The sequence below is a fragment of the Convolutriloba macropyga genome, chromosome 1 (assembly GCF_964194025.1).
Source record: "Convolutriloba macropyga chromosome 1, txConMacr16.3, whole genome shotgun sequence".
NCBI lineage: Eukaryota > Metazoa > Xenacoelomorpha > Acoela > Convolutidae > Convolutriloba > Convolutriloba macropyga.
The window spans coordinates 70,529,881-70,549,207 of NC_134468.1; the positions used below are offsets into that span (position 1 = coordinate 70,529,881).

The 19,327-nt window shown below is 34.7% G+C and overlaps 1 protein-coding gene across 2 annotated transcripts; it reads right to left on the bottom strand.

The window, feature by feature from the left end:
* Positions 1-3,854: 3,854 nt before the first annotated feature.
* Positions 3,855-12,084, bottom strand: LOC142351069 (ABC transporter G family member 23-like). 2 transcript variants are annotated; one of them, XM_075403154.1, is made up of 4 exons: positions 11,815-12,084; positions 6,358-6,945; positions 5,494-5,925; positions 3,855-4,812 (listed from the first exon to the last, which is right to left on the bottom strand). In XM_075403154.1, the coding sequence occupies exons 1-4, from the start codon at positions 11,990-11,992 to the stop codon at positions 3,902-3,904; spliced, it is 2,109 nt and encodes a 702-aa protein (XP_075259269.1). In that variant the 5' UTR covers positions 11,993-12,084; the 3' UTR covers positions 3,855-3,901. The 2 variants fall into 2 exon arrangements, with proteins under 2 accessions (XP_075259269.1, XP_075259278.1); XM_075403163.1 differs by lacking the exon at positions 11,815-12,084 and adding an exon at positions 11,729-11,811.
* Between the last annotated feature and the right edge of the window lie 7,243 nt (positions 12,085-19,327).

Here is a 19,327-nt window from a genome sequence, read left to right on the forward strand (position 1 = left end):
CTAGCGGTGGAAATTGCGACACGATTGTCTCTTTAATTTTAATTTGAAATATCAATATTGTTAACACATGTTGTACCACTGCCAGGCCAAGGCTGTCGAAAAGGCTTCTCCCGATGATTAGCTTATGTCTGTCCTCCACCACTGTTAAGCTAGCCTCTTCGCAAGTCCATTCATTATACGTCACTGTTGTGGCAAGTTTCCCGAGAACTTTGATTGGTTCATTTGATATTGTTGTCAGGTCGTTGTCTTGCTTCATGGTGATTCATCTTGCCAAAGGTGTAGTTTTGAAGATTCTATTCGCGAGAATCCTTATTATGAGGCCGCAAACGCTGCCTGAACCAATCATTGAATTTGCGAGGATGTTTCCAAATTTAATTTTTGCATTGAGATGTTCTAGTTGTTTCGCAGAATCTTTAGACATAGCTGCCACATAGTCATCAGAATCGCTATCATAGTTAGAGTCATAGACTTGATCATAGAGTTGTTGATAGCTTGTTATGTAATTGACAGATTCGTCATCATCACTTTTGGCGGTGTTTGTGTCGATCTGATTGACATTTGTTTACGGAAGTTTTGATGTTTTGGGTCTGTAACTTTTCGGGCTTATGACACTTCTTTGCAAAATGTCCTGTAATTCAACAGTTATTGCATTTTTTTCCAATCTCGGGACAAATTTGGCGCTGGTTATGACTTCAACGTTGACCACAGTTTGTGCAATTGGTATTGCATTGGTAGTTTTAGAGAACAGTTGGGTAGCGATTTAAGTCCTTACGGAATTGTTGGTAATTTTCGTTGCGATTGCGTCCTTGAAAATTATTGACAATATTGACTGATTGAGCGTCTGTATTCAAGTTTTGGTTTATTTTCTGTTGATTGTGCGCCTCATCTCTAAGTGTATCGCAATGTCAAGGGCTTTGGTTGGCGATACTGTTTCTTTCAGAAGGTCTCTTTGGGTGTCATAATCTTGAATGTTGAGTATGAAAGCATCTCGAAATAAAGTGGTTTCTTCGTCTGCCAAACTACATTTTTCTGCTCTTTCAATTAAGCGTCCATAGAAGCTTTCAATTGATTCTCCTTTCTGTTGTTTAGAGGAAAAGCAAACAAAACGATCATAGGTGTTGTTTCTAGTTTTTGTAAATGAGTCTTCCGTCACTCGCCAAAGTTCCCTCAGTGGCTCTCTCTCGATTTTTAAGTGGGCGCGTTTGCTTTTGAATATACGACGGCCTCCTGTACTAATACTACTACATCTATTTTGCCATTTTAATTTTAACTGTTGGCTGCCAAGGTTCCTATCCCTTTCGGTGGCTTGAGTTTGATTTTCCACGGGTTCTTCGTATATTTACTCAGGTGATACGTGAACGCTGGAGGTGGTCCATTGAGCAGAGTTTCTAATTGAATCCCTTCAATCCCCGTCAATGTGAAGAGTAGTCTCGCGAGCGTCGACTGTTGACTGCGCTATGTTGTACTCAATTACTTTGTGATTGGCCAATTGAGTAGCGATTGTATATTTACCAAACGAATGGAGGCAATTGCGCCGCATTTGCCAAATTAGTATCTACTATTTGAATTCTGAGTTATGAATTTGGCATTCGCGATGCAAATGGCTCGATTTATTTTGAGCTGGCGAATTTGAAGAACAGTTAGCTAATTTTGAATTACAACTGGCTGACAGCGATGCAAATGGCAAGAATGAATTGAGATTTAACAAATTAAGATTAAAAGAAGTTAAAGGATATCATATGTTATTCACGCACAAGAAAGGATGTTAGATTTGTTTATACATGTGAATAGACAGTTTCCTATCTGGAACCCGAACAATCATGAACAATTTAACTGAAGATGTTTGAAGAACTAAATTAAAGGCAACTGCCCTTGAAATGGATTAGGTAAATGAAAGTGAAATAAATTACGGTTATGGATATTCTGATGATAATATCCGTCCCGTATGACATTAACGATCAAAAATTTAGTTCTAGCTTACCTTGAAAAAAGTTTTTATAACGGGTTTGCCTGTTGACAAAAATTAGAACTCACTTCATTGTCAATTTCGCTATTATCACGCAGCGCGTTTTCAATTTCGTTTATCGATTCTCTAGAGAAAAAATTTTGAGATTTTTTTTCTCTAGAGAAAATCTTTTCCTGCTTTCAAAAATCTCCAGGAACAACGAAAGATACCGTTCGTTGCTCTAATGATCAATATGATTCTACCACCAGCAAATCGCCCATATACACATAGAACTTTGTTCCACCAACAAAATTCGACAGATTTCAATTAATCCAGGCAACACAGAAATCAACAACTAGAGAAAACGTATTCTACTCCAACTTAAGCTAACATAGTTACGTTCAGGTAAAACAAATTCTTTCGGGCCTGAGAACTTTACCGATTAAATAGGCGAGAAATTATTAACCAATCAGAATTGAGTATTTCTAGGCGTCGTTTAAAATAAGAATAAAATACATTTCAATTTACGTAGAAATGTCAGAAAATGTTTGTTTAACCTAATTTTAAGTAAATATAATCACAATATGTACCGATTAAGCTGATTATTGACTTAAAATTTTTTAGGTTGTCTAGATGATTGTTGACCGACTCTGAGTCCAATTTGACAGCAATAGCATCAAACAAAAAACCAGATAAAAGAACATCGAAAAAACTTTGCAGTCTAAGTTGTCACTTGTTATTTTGCACGTTGATGATTTTAACCAGGTTTAGGTGCGCGACTCTAGACTGCTATGATCAGACCATTTTCCAGACTTTGCCCACTTATCAGACCATCGTGCAACCCAAAGCCCTCTGATAAGACCTTAGTGCAACCCAAGAAGTTGTGCGACCATAATGCAACCCAAAGTACCTCTGATCAGACCATCATGCGACCCAGATCCATCTGATCAAACTATCGTGCGACCCAATTTTTTCGTCCGACTCTGTGCGATCCAAAATTTTGTGCGACGCTAGTGCGACCAACGCTCCCTCTGATCAGACCATTCCTGAATACATGTTATAAGACGTTGTTATTTGTTTAAATTATTCGATTCAAACCTATTTACCTCTAAACTTAAATCCTAATAATTTAGTATATCTTCTAAGGTTAGTACAAAACTAATTAATAAAAATATAAACAGAAAGTCTTTTTGAAGTGCTTGCAACTTTTCTTTTGAGTCATCAAAAACATTGATAAAAAAACTGCAGTCAAATAATTATGGTCAGTTATTGCGGTTAGATTTTGCGGCAACTTATGTCCAGACTTTGATCTCTGAGCAGACCGTAGTGCGACCATCGTCCAGACCATTTCCCAGACTTTGCCCTCTGATCAGGCCCTAGTGCGACCATTGTCCAGACAATTTCCCAGACTTTGTCCTCTGATTAGACCGTAGAGCGACCATTGTTCAGACCATCGTGCGACTCAAGCGTTTCCCAGACCATGTATTTTTGGTCGTACCACGCCACCAGTGTGCGACTCAAATGGTCTGATCAGAGCAGTCTAGGGTCGCGCACCTAAACCTGGGAACTTATACTTTGAAATGATGGAAATTATACGTGTTGAAGTTAATACCGAATTGCTCTACAGTTTTTTATACTGAGTTTATGATACGTATGTGAATTGAAATTTTGAAAATTCTTCTATGTCTTAACGACTATGACCTCTTCATTAAATACGGTGAGTTCCCGTTTTGCCTTCAAGTCTTGAATTAATAGACGAAATTTCGATTGACCTTTTGGGTTGGTGATGTGACCTCTTGATCATCAACAGTACAACAATGAAAAAAAACTTCTGCTGAAAATATTCCGAATTACTAAATCTACAAAATGGATAACAGCTAAAATACAAATAGTTTTTGATGATATGTAAACTATATTTGATAGGGTGCAATCATAATTCTGAAAATGACCTTGACCTCAACCTTTAATATGCAAAACTTTCCTCAATAAAATTGCAAAGGTAAGAAACCCAGCGAAGTAAATAATATTAACATATATTCCGGCCTGAACATCTTCGAATGTGATGTCCCACCCTCTAAGCAGAATGAATCGCAATGCCTTCGCAGGTTTCTCAAGTGGCAAATAGCTGCTGATGGTCTGCAATGCCGGAGGCAACGATTCGTGAGGCCATGCAATTCCACTCAAGAAGTAAATCATTTCCATGAGACCAAACACTAACTGGAACACTTGCGCTTCTTCAGTGCAAATAACCGACACCAAAATACCAAAAATCATTCCAGTGTACCCTTGAAGACAAGCAATAAACAAAACTAAATATAAATTGCCTTCCAGTGGGGTTCCGAAGATGACCAGAGTCGTCATAACCAAAATCCCAACTTGCATAATGAGGATAAAACTTTGTACAAACAGCATAGAAAGTGTTAGTGATGATCCCGTAACTCCTGAGATTGTAAGACGTTCAAGCAAACCCAATTTCCGTTCACCAATGACCCTTGTGCTTGAGAAAAACGTGGCCGAAACAAATATCAAATATGCCATGGTTCCCGGAGCTGCAAAGTCGGTGAACGAATCCACATCTTCAAACAAAGGCTCCGTAATGTTGATGACAGGAACTTGAAGAGGCTGATTTGGAACATATCGAGAATACAAATCGTTTTCCAACTTGCTGTAAGCTGATTCAGCTTTTTTCACGACGAGGTTAGCAATCAAAGGGGATCCCTCGTCGAGAGTTAACTGTATGCTGCTTCTGCTCGCATTTTCTGCCGAGAACTTTGAAGCCGTTTCAAACTTGGTCACAATGGCGTCAGTGAATCCTGGTAAGAAGTGGAACACGGCTGCGACCTCGTCCTTGTCCACCGCGTTTTGTACTAAACTCCCAAAACTGTTTCGCTTTTTAGATTTTTGCTTTTTACATTTTTTAGAGCAATTAATTACATATTCATAAGTATTCTCTGCAAAATGTAATTTCTGTAGCTACAGCAATGTCACTACCAGTGAGCAGCTCAAAGCTCTTGGGAACTAAATTTCTTGGCATTTACCTACGAAAAGTTGGATTATAAACAAATATATTAGATACAACCCTAGTTGAACTCAAAGCCTCCCATCCCTAGTCTGCACCTCATGTCATCAACCGATCAAGCTGGACCACATAGGTATGAGTATCATTGGAAGACCGTGCTGTACTCAAAAAAGTAATGAGAAGACTTGAACTCGGTTTAAATATAAAGCCGGACCGTGTAATTATAGGCAGTATTACCCCCCCCCCCCCACTGGACATTAAAGTCTTCTCACAAGTCGTGGTCTAGAATGGGGTTGTAAAATATTGCATATCAACGCGTATCTTGCAATATCTTACTTTGAAATAAATCCATTAAGGTCTGAAAAAGAGAACGTTTTATTTTCTGTTTTTTATACTCGTGCACAATCAAACAACTAATTCCTGTTAGATCTTACAAGATATGCGTTGGATCGACAAGGAAATTCAAAGGCTGATGTCCTCACTCCAAAAAATAGTCTCTTACTGAGGAATACTTAAAGGAAACAGTTGCCTGATTTCATGGATTTGTAATATTTAATATCGGCCCAGTCCCCTGCATCCAAGTACTGAAGATACTTCTGGCTGTAAGATGAGCCCTTGGGAGCAAAATCTTCATTAACCACAGCGATGTCCAGGTTTCTAGGGTTCCCTCCAATAGTAATCAGAACAACACATAACTGCATGAAAGGCAGAAGCAACGTGAAGACCAATGAGGGAACATCTCTAAGTGTAAGAATTAAGTCTTTGATTATGCAAGAGATCAAATGAGTGAAATTGAAGATCTTGCCGCAACTGGAGAGGTAAAGACGTCCAGATTTTGAGTTGCCTTTGCTAGGTTCACTCTCATTTTTGTTCGGGTCTTCCTCTTCACCGTGAATAAGTTCAATTTCATCATCATTCTCTCTATGATCACATTCGTTTTCAGTTTTTTCCTGGGACGAACCTATACAACCTTTACATTAAACCTGGAGAATTTTGTCTTTGAGGTAAGGGCAACAAACCATAGGTACCCTGTAAGCAAGATTAACAAATCTGTTGAAAATTTGTTACTATTAATTAAAGCAAAACCAATCCGCGTCAACTCACAAGAAAAAAAAATTTACTACAATAGCTGCCTTTCAACACTATCCGCGACCTAACTTTTATTTTCAATCATTTTGCAAGCTACTAACTGTATATCTTGTACTATCCTTGTAAGGCATTTTCATCTTCAGATTCTGTATCAAAACCTCAAAATCTGGGAGATTCTGCATCCTCCTGTGATATTTTGTCACAATCTTTTAAAGATATTAACAATGGCAATTCGCCGTTCATTCGGAATCTGAGCTTTGGCACCCTCGAAATAACTACATGTATTTTAAACTTGCAACTTTACCTGGTGATATGTCCTGCCGGCAGAGATCTAAGAACACTCCCTCCAAATTTTTTGCTCCCTTCTCTTCAATCAACGCCTCCGGCTCTCCCTCGCACAGAATTTTGCCCGCCCGCATAAGCCCAACCCTGTTAGCCTGTCTTGCTTCCTCGATATAGTGTGTTGTCATGATGATTGTTGTGCCTCTATTAGAGGACAAGTAGACTAAATGACGCCAGATCTTGGCGCTCAAGACCGGATCTACGCCCACCGTCGGCTCATCCAGAATCAGCAGTCGAGGGTCGTGCATCATCGAGGCACCGAAAGATATCAGTCGTTTCTGGCCTCCACTCAGGGTTCCAATGATTCGATCGCCATTTGGCAAATGTAACAATTCAGCAATGAAATCTATTTGTTTCAGAAGGTCATCGTTTCGCATTCCATTTAGTTTTCCATAGAAGAAAAAGAGCTCATTGATTCGGAAGGAAAAGTACAGGGCCAGCTCTTGTGGCATATACCCAATGTCTTTTCCTGGAATTTGCAACTGAGTTGTGCAACATGGGGTTTTGTGACCGAATACTTGTATCTTTCCTCCATCAACTTGGAACAGACCTGTTAAACAATATATCTGTGTCGAGTTTTGTGTTTTTTTTTTATGTTTATGTTCAACCTCGAAAACAAAAGAGTGTTGATATTGTTTGTCTAAGCATGTACTCTGACAAATTCTTCCTCAAATTCTTCCAACAAATTTAAAGAAGTGGGAGAAAAGAGATATCCACAAATGTATGTCAAAATTTTTCTTGAGAAAATTGAAAATACAAACCTGAAAAATAGTTATTCTAAAAACTTTTCTCGTTTCCTTATGGGCGCGTAAAAAATCAATTCAAATTAGTTTTCGCATTTTTTAAATATTTTTTTTCTGATTTTTTGAGAAATGACTAGTGTACACCACGAAAATTGCTCATTGCATCAGTTGAATCAGTTAAGAGCTCTTTAGAATACTAACTCTAATGATTGACTCAATTAATTGATTTCAAATGCAATGTGGCACTACCAAAGTAATATAAAAGCCATTCTGCAATGAAGTCAAATCAATAAGGCTCTCAGACAAATTGAAAATGATAATTTAGCTGAGCGAATTACATCTGATAATAAACGGTGTGAAACCTAATTCAACAAGGCGGCTCAGCAATGTGCGATGGCACATAAGGTTCCGACCCCGCGCATCCACAATTTTGGCATCATTGTCTACCAAATGAGGAACAGATAGAAAACCCAAAATTTATTTTTTGGGAATCCCAAAAAACCCAAACAAGCCCAAGTATTTTTCAAAAAAAATTGTGTATGAACGATAAGATAGCCTCCTAAGCAAATAACTCAGTGGAGTAAAAATTGAAGCATTAAATTGCTGTGATATGCCAATATTAAGAAAGCGAGTCAAAACGAACAGCAAATTCAAAACAAACAACAAACATTAATTACATCAAAAACTTTTTGTCCGTTAAAAAACAAAATTTAATAACAAATTGAACATACCGTCAGATGCACCTAAAACTAAACAAAACACCTTATAAATCACCAGAAAAAATATGGACCAGTCCAGAAACATGTTTGGTAACAATTAGACAAAAAAGAACAAAAACATTAAAGTTAAATAATTTGCTTATTTTTTTCAAAACAAATAACTTCAAAGTAATTGAAAACATTAGAAATCAAGTAAAATATACCAAAGGTTTACGATTACCGATGCTTATATATAAGGGCATTAAGACCTGTCCTTATTCATTTCTTAAAGCGGCTAAAGAGAACAACAAAAAAAGACAACAAACAAAAAATCAATTGAAACTTGCCAGAAAACGCTGTCAAAACGTTCAAGCCATATTTCGGCCCTCAAAATATATTCGTTTGCGCCTTATTCAAACACCGATAATGTAGTATTTATTAGTGAGAATAGGTAACAAGGAGACAAAAAAGAGAAAAGGGCAAAATTATGTAATAATTTTGATTTTTTTTTTCGAAATAAAATTATATCCAAAGTCATGAAAAACATCAGAACAAAATGATATAATTAAATAGGGTCGTTTCTTCATCCAAAGGAAATCTTTGAAACCTGCAATTATCCAGAATAATTCTTGCGTCAACAAAAAGAACGTCAAACATGACAAAAATCAAATTAATCTATTTTTTTTTGTGAAAAACCGGTGTCGAAGTCAGTAAGGTCATTACGCATTCTTTACTAAAATAGATTTTGGGACATCAATCCCTTTTGACAACTTCCCTTGACGCCCATAACATCATATTTGACCTGTAATTAACGAGATTAGGTACCAAAAAGAAAAATAAAAAGAACAAACTTGAGAAGTTGAAAAGTTTTTTAATTTTTAGTTTTGGAAAACGATTGTTTTCAAAGTCATGAAAGCCATCAGATATCTGCTAATATCAGAATATCGGCTCGTTTTTTCCTCAATAAAAAGCCAGTGAAATCTATTACTATACAGGAAATTTCACACAACTGAAATGACAAAAAGTGACAGTTAAAAAAAATTTAAAAAATCAATTAATTTCTTGAAGAAAGAAGTGTCCAAGCCGTTAAAACAATAATCTATATCTTTAAAGATTTTAATATGTTCAATTGTGTTCCATTTTGAACGCTAATAATGTGATATGACAACTGTCAGTGATTTGATAATGTGTCTAGAAAACGTGAAAAACTGGCAAATTTCTAAAAACAAAAAGAAATCTGAAATCTAGTAGTATCAAAGCCAGAAAATAATAATTTCAGGCTTAAAAACGCAATCGAGACTAAATTTCAAAATCAGTAGAATGAAGAAGCATTCTTTCTTTGCTGACACTAAGCGGCAAGTTGACCAAATAAAGAAAAAAAATGGAGAAGTTCATTAAGCCATTATTTATTTAAAAATAAATTATTTTTTAAAGTCGAAACGATCATAAACTTTCAAGTAAAAAACTAAATGCATTGGCTTGGAGCTGCTTAGGAAGCCAATTGGAGTTATCACTCCTGAGCTTTCATTTGATATATTCTGTTTTTTTTTTAATTAAAAAAATGTCTTTTTACGAAAAAAAAAGACCGACTGATTGCAATCTGAACTCTTTTTGGATTTTAACAGTACACGATTGGCCAAAAACTAGCCCTGCTAAAGCTTATTGTCCGTTAGGAACTATTGATTTTTCGAATATTAAAAATACAGATAATTTGTTAGTTGAAAACTAATAAAAAATTTCTGCATTTTTGGTAATAAACGAGTAAAGCTAACAAAAAACGGCATAGTTTTAATTACAAAGCACTCTCAGCGGAAGTTGAAGTAGGAATAGCCCCCTTTTGAGTCTACAAAGATTGTATTAGTGTTGTTTTGGGGTGTAGTGCTGGCAAATTTTATCAAAGTGGACTAAAGTAGCTTATTTCGTGCTGTTTTTGATGAAAAAGGCTGAATTTTGAAATATTTATCCAGAGTTTTTGACCAAAAAAAGAATAATAAATCAGATGAATCAACAAGGCTTGTTTGTCCTTAGAAATAAAACCAACGACGCTATTCTTAAAAATTTCAACAAATTTTAGCAAAATTGACGAAAAATTAGGCAAAAATTTCGGAAAATGTGAATAAAACAACGTGAATTCACTCAGAAGTGTAAACCTCGATAACTCCCTGTAGAAAACGAAAAAATAAAAAATCTTTTTAATTCCATTTTCTACGCTGGACGAGCTTTGTAATGATACTAGTCTCAACTCTCTACTATGTATATCGATCGGCGAAAATTGACTGAACAAAAAAAACCCATTTGAGTATATAGTTCCTCCCCCCTCAAGAGGGGTCGGAAAAAAAACATAATTTTTCTATTTAGCTAAAACAGCGAAGGGAAAATAGAACAACTTCTATTACTTTGCTAATACTTAGCGACGGCTGGTGCTTTTCTTTCATGCTTGATCGTACTTGGTGGGAAGTTATTGGCTGTTAGCTACATAATTTCAAAAAGATTGCAGATAAACTTTGCTTGAAAAGCAGCCAAAAGACGGTATGAATTTCTAAAAGTGTTCCGACTCTCCGCATCTTTAGCTAAACCTGAAACAAAGTTTAATTAGTAAAGTATTTCTTCAAAACCTTTTCCACTTTGTTTTCAATTGCGTCAAACTGCAAAAAACAATTGTTGAAAAATATTTTTACCGTACATTTCAATCTTTACCCCACTTTTTCTTGATTTTCATGTTCGTTGAGTTACCCGAATTTTAGAATTTATAATAGTTTTTTTCTCTGGAAAATAGAGATTCATCTGAAGATTAATTTAAAAAATAAATTCTATAAATCGAATTACTCTGTTTTTTTTTTCTGTTGAAGCTTTCTATTCCTTCGCAAGCTAAACTTTGAACATTATATCTGAGTGTTATTAAACTTTTTTAATTGCGGTAGAATTGTAATAATAACACAATACCTTTCGCTAAAGTTGAGTTGAGACCAAGTCTCAATGTCAAGCTTCGAACGAAAAAAAAAATAAATAACTTTCCTCATGTTAGCTCTGACTCCTGCAAACACGACTTTCAAACAACTGTGAATACTCCTTTGAGAAACGTCTCTACTACGAAGTCACAACCTTTTTCATTCTATTTCTATATGAGTTCTCAGGCTTAAGAAAATTTAACCGTCAAATACTAACGCTACTAAAATTCTCTGTAAATCATTTTAAGAGAATTAAATTAACCATTAAACACAGAAACTTGAGATGTGATATTTTCCCCAACTATTAGTTCATTTTCAAGATCTCAAAATCAACCAACTCAGCATCAAACTTTATTTTTTATGCAATGAAAATAATTTTTCTCAGCAAATAATTTTGCAGTCATTGAACCTGTATAAAAGAAGTAAAAAAATATGGTACATTATATCCTTATTGGAAAACTGATCAATCACATTTTCAATTTCTTGCTAACTTTTGGAAAAAAGATTTGTGCTTGGAGAATTAATTTTTACCAAGTCAGGGAGGTCCACTGTACTTCGCTTTTCTATAGAAATTAGAAAAAACTCCTTCGTGCGTTTTGCGCTTTTTTCGACAAAAATTTTTGATATATGAGAGCCAAAGAAGTTCATAGCGTTTCGAAAATAAACTTCGTAGCAATTGTATCGCCGTTGCTACCTTGTTTGACAAGTTAAAAGAAATTCGAAAGAGAAATGCGACAGACGATTTCTGAACTAAGAAATAACGGTTGGAGAAATTTGCCCGAGAAAAAAAACTGTTCACAGGTCATCAGCATCGACAATTCTTTTTTGGCAGTTTATAGAGTTCAATGGAGAGCTCCAATAAGGTTATTCATTTGATTAATTTTCTATTTTATTGTAACGAAAACGATTTTTGGATCCAAACTATTAGCGTTTTATGTTTATACCTCTGTTTTATGAAAAAAACTGGTTTCAACTCTTCCGCTGCTAGGAGGCAATCTGCACCAAAATTTTTCAGCTGCAAAGTCTGTACCTATAATGCACTTGAGAAGAGTTGTTTTCCCACATCCAGAGGGACCAAGTAGCCCGTAGATAGATCCCTGTTCGACCTCCATGTCCAGTCCCATCAACACTGGACTTGGTGAGCTGGTGTACTTCTTCTGAAGGTTTCTAGCTGAGATCGCTAAAACACCCGGAGAGTCCGATTCCATTATATATCCTCTCACTTTGATTTGGACGTTACTTAGTTTGGGCCAATTCCATGCTCGCTATGAGAGCACAGAATGTTTTTAATACAGAATTAGCTTGCCTAGTCTTGAACTTAAGTGAGTATAATGGTGCTAGAATACCACAAGTATAGATTATAAGTAGATTCTTATTGTGCGTTCACGCATCAATTTCTGGCTATCAATCAAAAATATGACCGTAAATATATCGAGCTATAAAGAAAAAAAGGTTTTCGAAAATCAATAGAAATTTTGATAAGATACCCCTCTAAAAATTAAATAAGGTTTCTCTTACAACAATTTTATAAGCTGTAAATCATAATACAGTGAAATACAGCATGGATGGTTTAAATAACAATTAGACCTCCATTAATTTAAAAAATTAGCGTCACTTTAATCTTTAAACCCTAATAAGATGGCTTTTCTAAATTTTGCTCAACAAAGAATAGCCAGATATTTCTCTGAATGCAAGCCAGAATGTTAAGTGCGCGATAATGGACCAATTTTTCTCAATAAATTTGTCGTGTCTGTTGATGTGATTTTTTGATCTTTAAAAGAACTGAAAAAGAATATTTTACAACAGCATGAAATTAACGCGTTTCACAACAGTGTTGCACAACAGTTTACAGCAGATTAAATTCGAGAGTGTCCAAAACATTTTTTTGACAACAAAAAAGTGAAACTAACAAAAAATGTTAAATATTTTGAACTAAGGTCGCGCTATCACGCGAGTAATTTTAAAAAAAATTTTCGATTGCCTGTCCATTCAAAAACTTATTAAATTGTGGATGTTTTCAACAATCGCACTCCTTGGTACCTAGTAGAGAGTCGCCCCTTCTGTGCTATACTTTAGCACAATATTACTCGTCCTACAGTTTAGATAGCCGAATATCAGTTTAGGCGCAACAGCGGACCGCTGTTCACGGCCATGCCTCTCACGCGCTGTGGGATGTAACCCGGAAATCGCGGGTCGGTTAATGCGGCGAAACTGCGCCACGCGCAAAGCGCGCCTACCGACCCGTCAATCGCAATTTCTTTTCACTTTAACTTTCAATTCGGGTAATTAACATAGCATAGCGTACGTTATTCAATTCAGTTTAACATAATATGCGCATACGTGGAAAGTTATTAGTCGTCTTTGATTAATTAAAAAACTGCTAGCTTGATTTCTATTCAAGAATAGCCCCCCTTTTGCAAAAGGGGCAATTGTTAAAAAGATCCTAAGTGTTTCCAGGTGGACACGAAAAACTCTAACAATTTGCTCATTCCCGCCGAACTCTCAGAAATTGTTTCCGCCAAAAAATGAACGAAATAAACTACAAATATATTTTAAATCTAATTTGAACGTTTTGGTCGCATTGTGGCCAGATAGAATTGAAAATAATTTTGACAGCTGTCTATACAAATTCAATTTGTTTTTAGTGGAAGACAAAAAGTGCAGGTTAAACAACTGATATGATTGATCTTTTCTGCCCCGCATTTCAAAGTACTCCCAAAATATAAAACTTTTGGAGAAAATTTCAATTTTACACAATTCCAATTGATTACAAAATCTCCTCAAATAATTTCGACAAGCAGTTTTAAATCACGCGAGTAAATTTTAAAAATTTTTTCGATTTCCTATCCATTCAAAATCTTTTTAAATTGTGGATGTTTTCAACAATCGCACTCCTTGGTATCTAGTAGAGAATCGCCCCTTCTGTGCTATACTTTAGCACAATATTACTCGTCCTACAGTTTACATAGCCGAATATCAGTTTAGGCGCAACAACGGCTCGCTGTTCATGGCCATGCCTCTCACGCGCTGTTGTATGTAACCCGGAAGTCGCGGGTCTGTTATTGCGGCGAAACTGCGCCACGCGCAAAGCGCGCCTACCGAACCGTCAATCGCAAATTCTACCGAACCGTCAATCGCGAACTCTCAGAAATTGTTTCCGCCAAAAAAAGAACCAAATAAACTACAAACATATTTTAAAGCTAATTTGAACGTTTTGGTCGCATTGTGGCCAGATAGATTTGAAAAAAAAAAATTTGACAGCTGTCTATACAAATTCATTTTGTTTTTAGGGGTAGACAAAAGGTGCAGGTTAAACAAATGATATGATTGATCTTTTCTGCCCAGCATTTCAATTCCAATTGATTACAAAATCTACTCAAATAATTTCGACAAGCAGTTTGAAAACTAAACGAAAGCATAAAAATGTTCCCCAATTTCAAAATATTGAGTGCGACAAAAATAACTGTCAAACAAAGCGTCTCTTTCTATAATTTGACTTCTTAATGCAAATAGTTTTGTGGTCATCATACTTGGCTCGGATACGATTCTGTTTTAGAGGCAACTTAATTAGCCCTGGCTGAAAATTCAAAAAGCATATCTTGAGAGATACCAAATTCAGGTATCTAGACGCGGGTCAGCATTGAGCAGAAACAAAAAAAGTAAAATTTCGTAAATTAGATTTTTCTATACCGAATGCTTGATGTTTTTAGGAGTATTTATATCAACAAGAGTAAACTATAGTGTCATCAAATGTAAACTGCTAGCATGACTAAAATAAAGTTAAACACTGCTTGATCAAATCGTTTTCAAAAAATTGTTGAGTCAATTTGTGTAATTTTTTTTTAAAAAAGTAAAATTCTAACATACTCCAGGCTTGAATTGTGTGGCTGGGCACTGATTTTTGTTTTTGTCTAAAATAAAGTAAATTTTTAAAATTTCAAAGCATTAAAATGATTGAAATCATGGCAAAATTTGTTTAGACATATTTATGGCGCAGACAAAAAACGTTTCTATGCACATAGAAATTGCCTGCTAAAGAAATTGAACACATACAGAAATGAGCACTCTTCTATAAATTTTGAACTAATTTCATTTTAGTGACCGGTATAAGTATTGGGTTAGATTGAATAAATTTAGATTTTATTGATTACCATCTAACTCATTCAAGATTCTCTACATTTTCGCAATATTTTTAAGGTTGAAAATACCAAAAAAAAACATTTTGTTGCGCAATTAAAATATTCACTGATAAGGTAAAATTCATAGTTAAATAGTGAATTCGAAGATTTTACAAAAGAACAAATAGGTTTCTCAAGTTTTTTGAAATAAATCGAATTGGATTTCAATGTCTTGTCTTTTCTATCCAACCTTCTTCTTCTAACAAAAACTTGCGTTCAAAAATCATTAATTTTAAACAGTTAAGCAAAATCTCGAACAAAAGTGAAAAATCGAGCAGAACAATGATAATCGATTTTTTTCTTCCAAAAATGGATGCTAGATAAAACGAAAAAATAAAATTTCTTCGGCACCAAAAGATAAATTTAGCCTTCTTGATACAATGCCAACAAAACAAAAGGTGCAGTACGTTGGAATGGAAACTTGCTTGCGCAAGGAAGCTTGCTCTTTTTCGTTCGCTTATTTCAAACAATCATTACGACGCAGAGGTATACCCAAATCGTCACGGGCAGATATGCCCGATGCGTGTATGTCGTGTTCGTTTTTACTATGTTAATACATTGAAAGTGGAACAATATTGCGGAAAATAGCTACTTTAGCAGAAACCGGCAAAAGGGAAGGAAAATTAGTATCCCGTGTTCCCAAAAAGGGCGTAATCCTAGCCGTGAAATACAAGTACAATCTTTATAACCTATTTTTCGCACGTCTTGTATCACGCATCCGGTCCATTTATAAATGGATTCTTCGCACGCAATGTAGCTTAATTTCGCATATGATCCGCAATTAAACCTAATTTAATGCGCTTTGAGCATAAAAGTGATTTTTAAATCTTCATTACTTCTTTATAATTACTTATCAACGAGTTGCTAGCCGGTTCAATTAATCTACAACAGTACATCAACATACCGTCATAAAATTTTTTTTTATTCACGATATTTGAAACCGAAACCATTTGAAACGGAAAATTTTTATAAATCAGAATAACTTGTCAAGTTGAATTAACATTGACACAGGAGATTTTATATACATCTAATAGATTTGACCAATGAAAATAGATTCGGCCACTCCCACATTGACAAACAAACGTTTTTTGAGCGAGGGATTTTTCGGAAAAAAATCAGTTTTTGCGGCACTGGGACGCACATCATATATTTCACTAAATAGATACGGCCAATACCACATTGACAATCACCTGTCTGCATTAGTAATAGTATGAGCAACAATCGACAACTCTAGAAGAAATCGCAAAACTTGACTTTATAAGACTAATCGTAAATTTCTTTACATCATGGCCAAAATTAGCCTAACACACGTTTCTATTAACACTTCGAACCACCTAGACTCAATAGTCGAGAAATAAGAAAGCGTTTTACATTAAAAACGGAGGAATTTTTTGCGTTTCCGACTTTTGTTTTTTCTAATGTACCAATTTTTGAAGTATTGAACCCACAGCAAAAATTTTGGTTTTAATACAATCAATATGAATGGGAGATACTACGAAATTAGTATGAGCAACATTCGACACTTCATTGAACCATTAAATGGCATCATATTTTTGAAATACGAAACGACTTTAGTGAAACATTTGACGAAATCGCAAAACTTGACTCCATACAACACTAATCTTAACATTCGTTAAATCATAGCCAAAGTTATTCTGAAACACGTTCTTCTTATAACTTTGAATCACCTAGAGCCAATTGTCGAGAAATAAGAAGGCATTTTACATAAAAAACAGAAGAATTTTTTGCATTTCAGACTTTTAATTTCTAATGTACCAATTTTTTAAGTTTTGACCCCAAAGCAAAAATTTTGGTTTTAATACAATGCATATGACTAAGAGATACTGCGAAAATAGTATGAGCAATATTCTACAGCTATTTAACCCATAGGGTCACATGATATTTTTTAAATAAGAGACGAATTTTGAAAAACATTGGACGAAATTGGAAAACTTGACTTTACATAACACTAATCTTAAATTTCTTTACATCATAGCAAAACTTAGCCTAAAACACGTTCCTCTTATAACTTTGAATCACCTAGAGCCAATAGTCAAGAAATAAGAAGGCATTTTACATAAAAAAACAGACGAATTTTTCGCATTTCCGACTTTTAGTTTCTAATGTACCAATTTTTTAAGTATTGTCCCCAAGCAAAATTTTTAATTTTAATACAATGCATATGACTAAGAGATACTCCGAAAATAGTATGAGCAAAATTATAGAGCTATTTAACCCATAGGGTCACATCATATTCTTTAAATAAGAGACGAAATTTGAGCAACATTGGACGAAATTGCAAAACTTGACTTTATATAACTCTAATCTTAAATTTCTTCAAATCATATCAAAACGTAGCTTAAAACACCTTCCTCTTAAAACTTTGAATCACCTAGAGCCAATAGTCGAGAAATAAGAAGGCATTTTACATAAAAAACAGACAAATTTTTTGCGTTTCCGACTTTTACTTTTCTAATGTACCAATTTTTCAAGTATAAACCCCATAGCGAAAATTTTGTAGAGGATTATTTTAGAGAAATAATATAGAGAGAACGATTGTAGAGAAAAGTTTGACGAAATTGCAAAACTTGACTTTATATAAGACTAATCTTAATTTTTTTACATCATAGCCAATGTTAGCCTGACGCCCGTTTCTCTAATCATTATTAACCAACTAGACTCAATAGTCGAGAAATAAGAGAGCATTTTACATTAAAAACGGACAAATTTTTTTTGCGTTTCCGATTTTTATTTTTTTCTAACGTACCAATTTTTGAAGTATTGAGCCCGGAGCAAAAAATTTGGTTTTAATACAATCCATATGAATGGGAGATACTACGAAATTAGTATGAGCAACATTCTACACTTGATTGACCCATTGGGTGGCATCATATTTTTGAAATACGAAACGACTTTAGTGAAACATTTGACGAAATCGCAAAACTTGACTCTATACAACACTAATCTTAACTTTCGTTAAACCATAGCCAAAGTTATTCTGAAACACGTTCTTCTTATAACTTTGAATCACCTAGAGCCAATTGTCGAGAAATAAGAAGGCATTTTACATAAAAAACAGACAAATTTTTTGCGTTTCCGACTTTTACTTTTCTAATGTACCAATTTTTCAAGTATAAACCCCATAGCGAAAATTTTGTAGAGGATTATTTTAGAGAAATAATATAGAGAGAACGATTGTAGAGAAAAGTTTGACGAAATTGCAAAACTTGACTTTATATAAGACTAATCTTAATTTTTTTACATCATAGCCAATGTTAGCCTGACGCCCGTTTCTCTAATCATTATTAACCAACTAGACTCAATAGTCGAGAAATAAGAGAGCATTTTACATTAAAAACGGACAAATTTTTTTTGCGTTTCCGATTTTTATTTTTTTCTAACGTACCAATTTTTGAAGTATTGAGCCCGGAGCAAAAAATTTGGTTTTAATACAATCCATATGAATGGGAGATACTACGAAATTAGTATGAGCAACATTCTACACTTGATTGACCCATTGGGTGGCATCATATTTTTGAAATACGAAACGACTTTAGTGAAACATTTGACGAAATCGCAAAACTTGACTCTATACAACACTAATCTTAACTTTCGTTAAACCATAGCCAAAGTTATTCTGAAACACGTTCTTCTTATAACTTTGAATCACCTAGAGCCAATTGTCGAGAAATAAGAAGGCATTTTACATAAAAAACAGACGAATTTTTTGCATTTCCGACTTTTAGTTTCTAATGTACCAATTTTTTAAGTATTGTCCCCCAAGCAAAATTTTTAATTTTAATACAATGCATATGACTAAGAGATACTCCGAAAATAGTATGAGCAAAATTATAGAGCTATTTAACCCATAGGGTCACATCATATTCTTTAAATAAGAGACGAAATTTGAGCAACATTGGACGAAATTGCAAAACTTGACTTTATATAACTCTAATCTTAAATTTCTTCAAATCATATCAAAACGTAGCTTAAAACGCCTTCCTCTTAAAACTTTGAATCACCTAGAGCCAATAGTCGAGAAATAAGAAGGCATTTTAAATAAAAAACAGACAAATTTTTTGCGTTTCCGACTTTTACTTTTCTAATGTACCAATTTTTCAAGTATAAACACCAAAGCGAAAATTTTGTAGAGAAATATTGTAGAGAAATAATATAGAGAGAACGATTGTAGAGAAACATTTGACGAAATTGCAAAACTTGACGTTATATAGGACCAATCCCAATTTCTTTACATCATAGCCAATGCTAGCCTGACGCCCGTTTCTCTAGTCATTATGAACCATCTAGAGCCAATAGTTGAGAAATAAGAAAGCTTTTTTCATAAAAAACACAAATTTTTTGCGT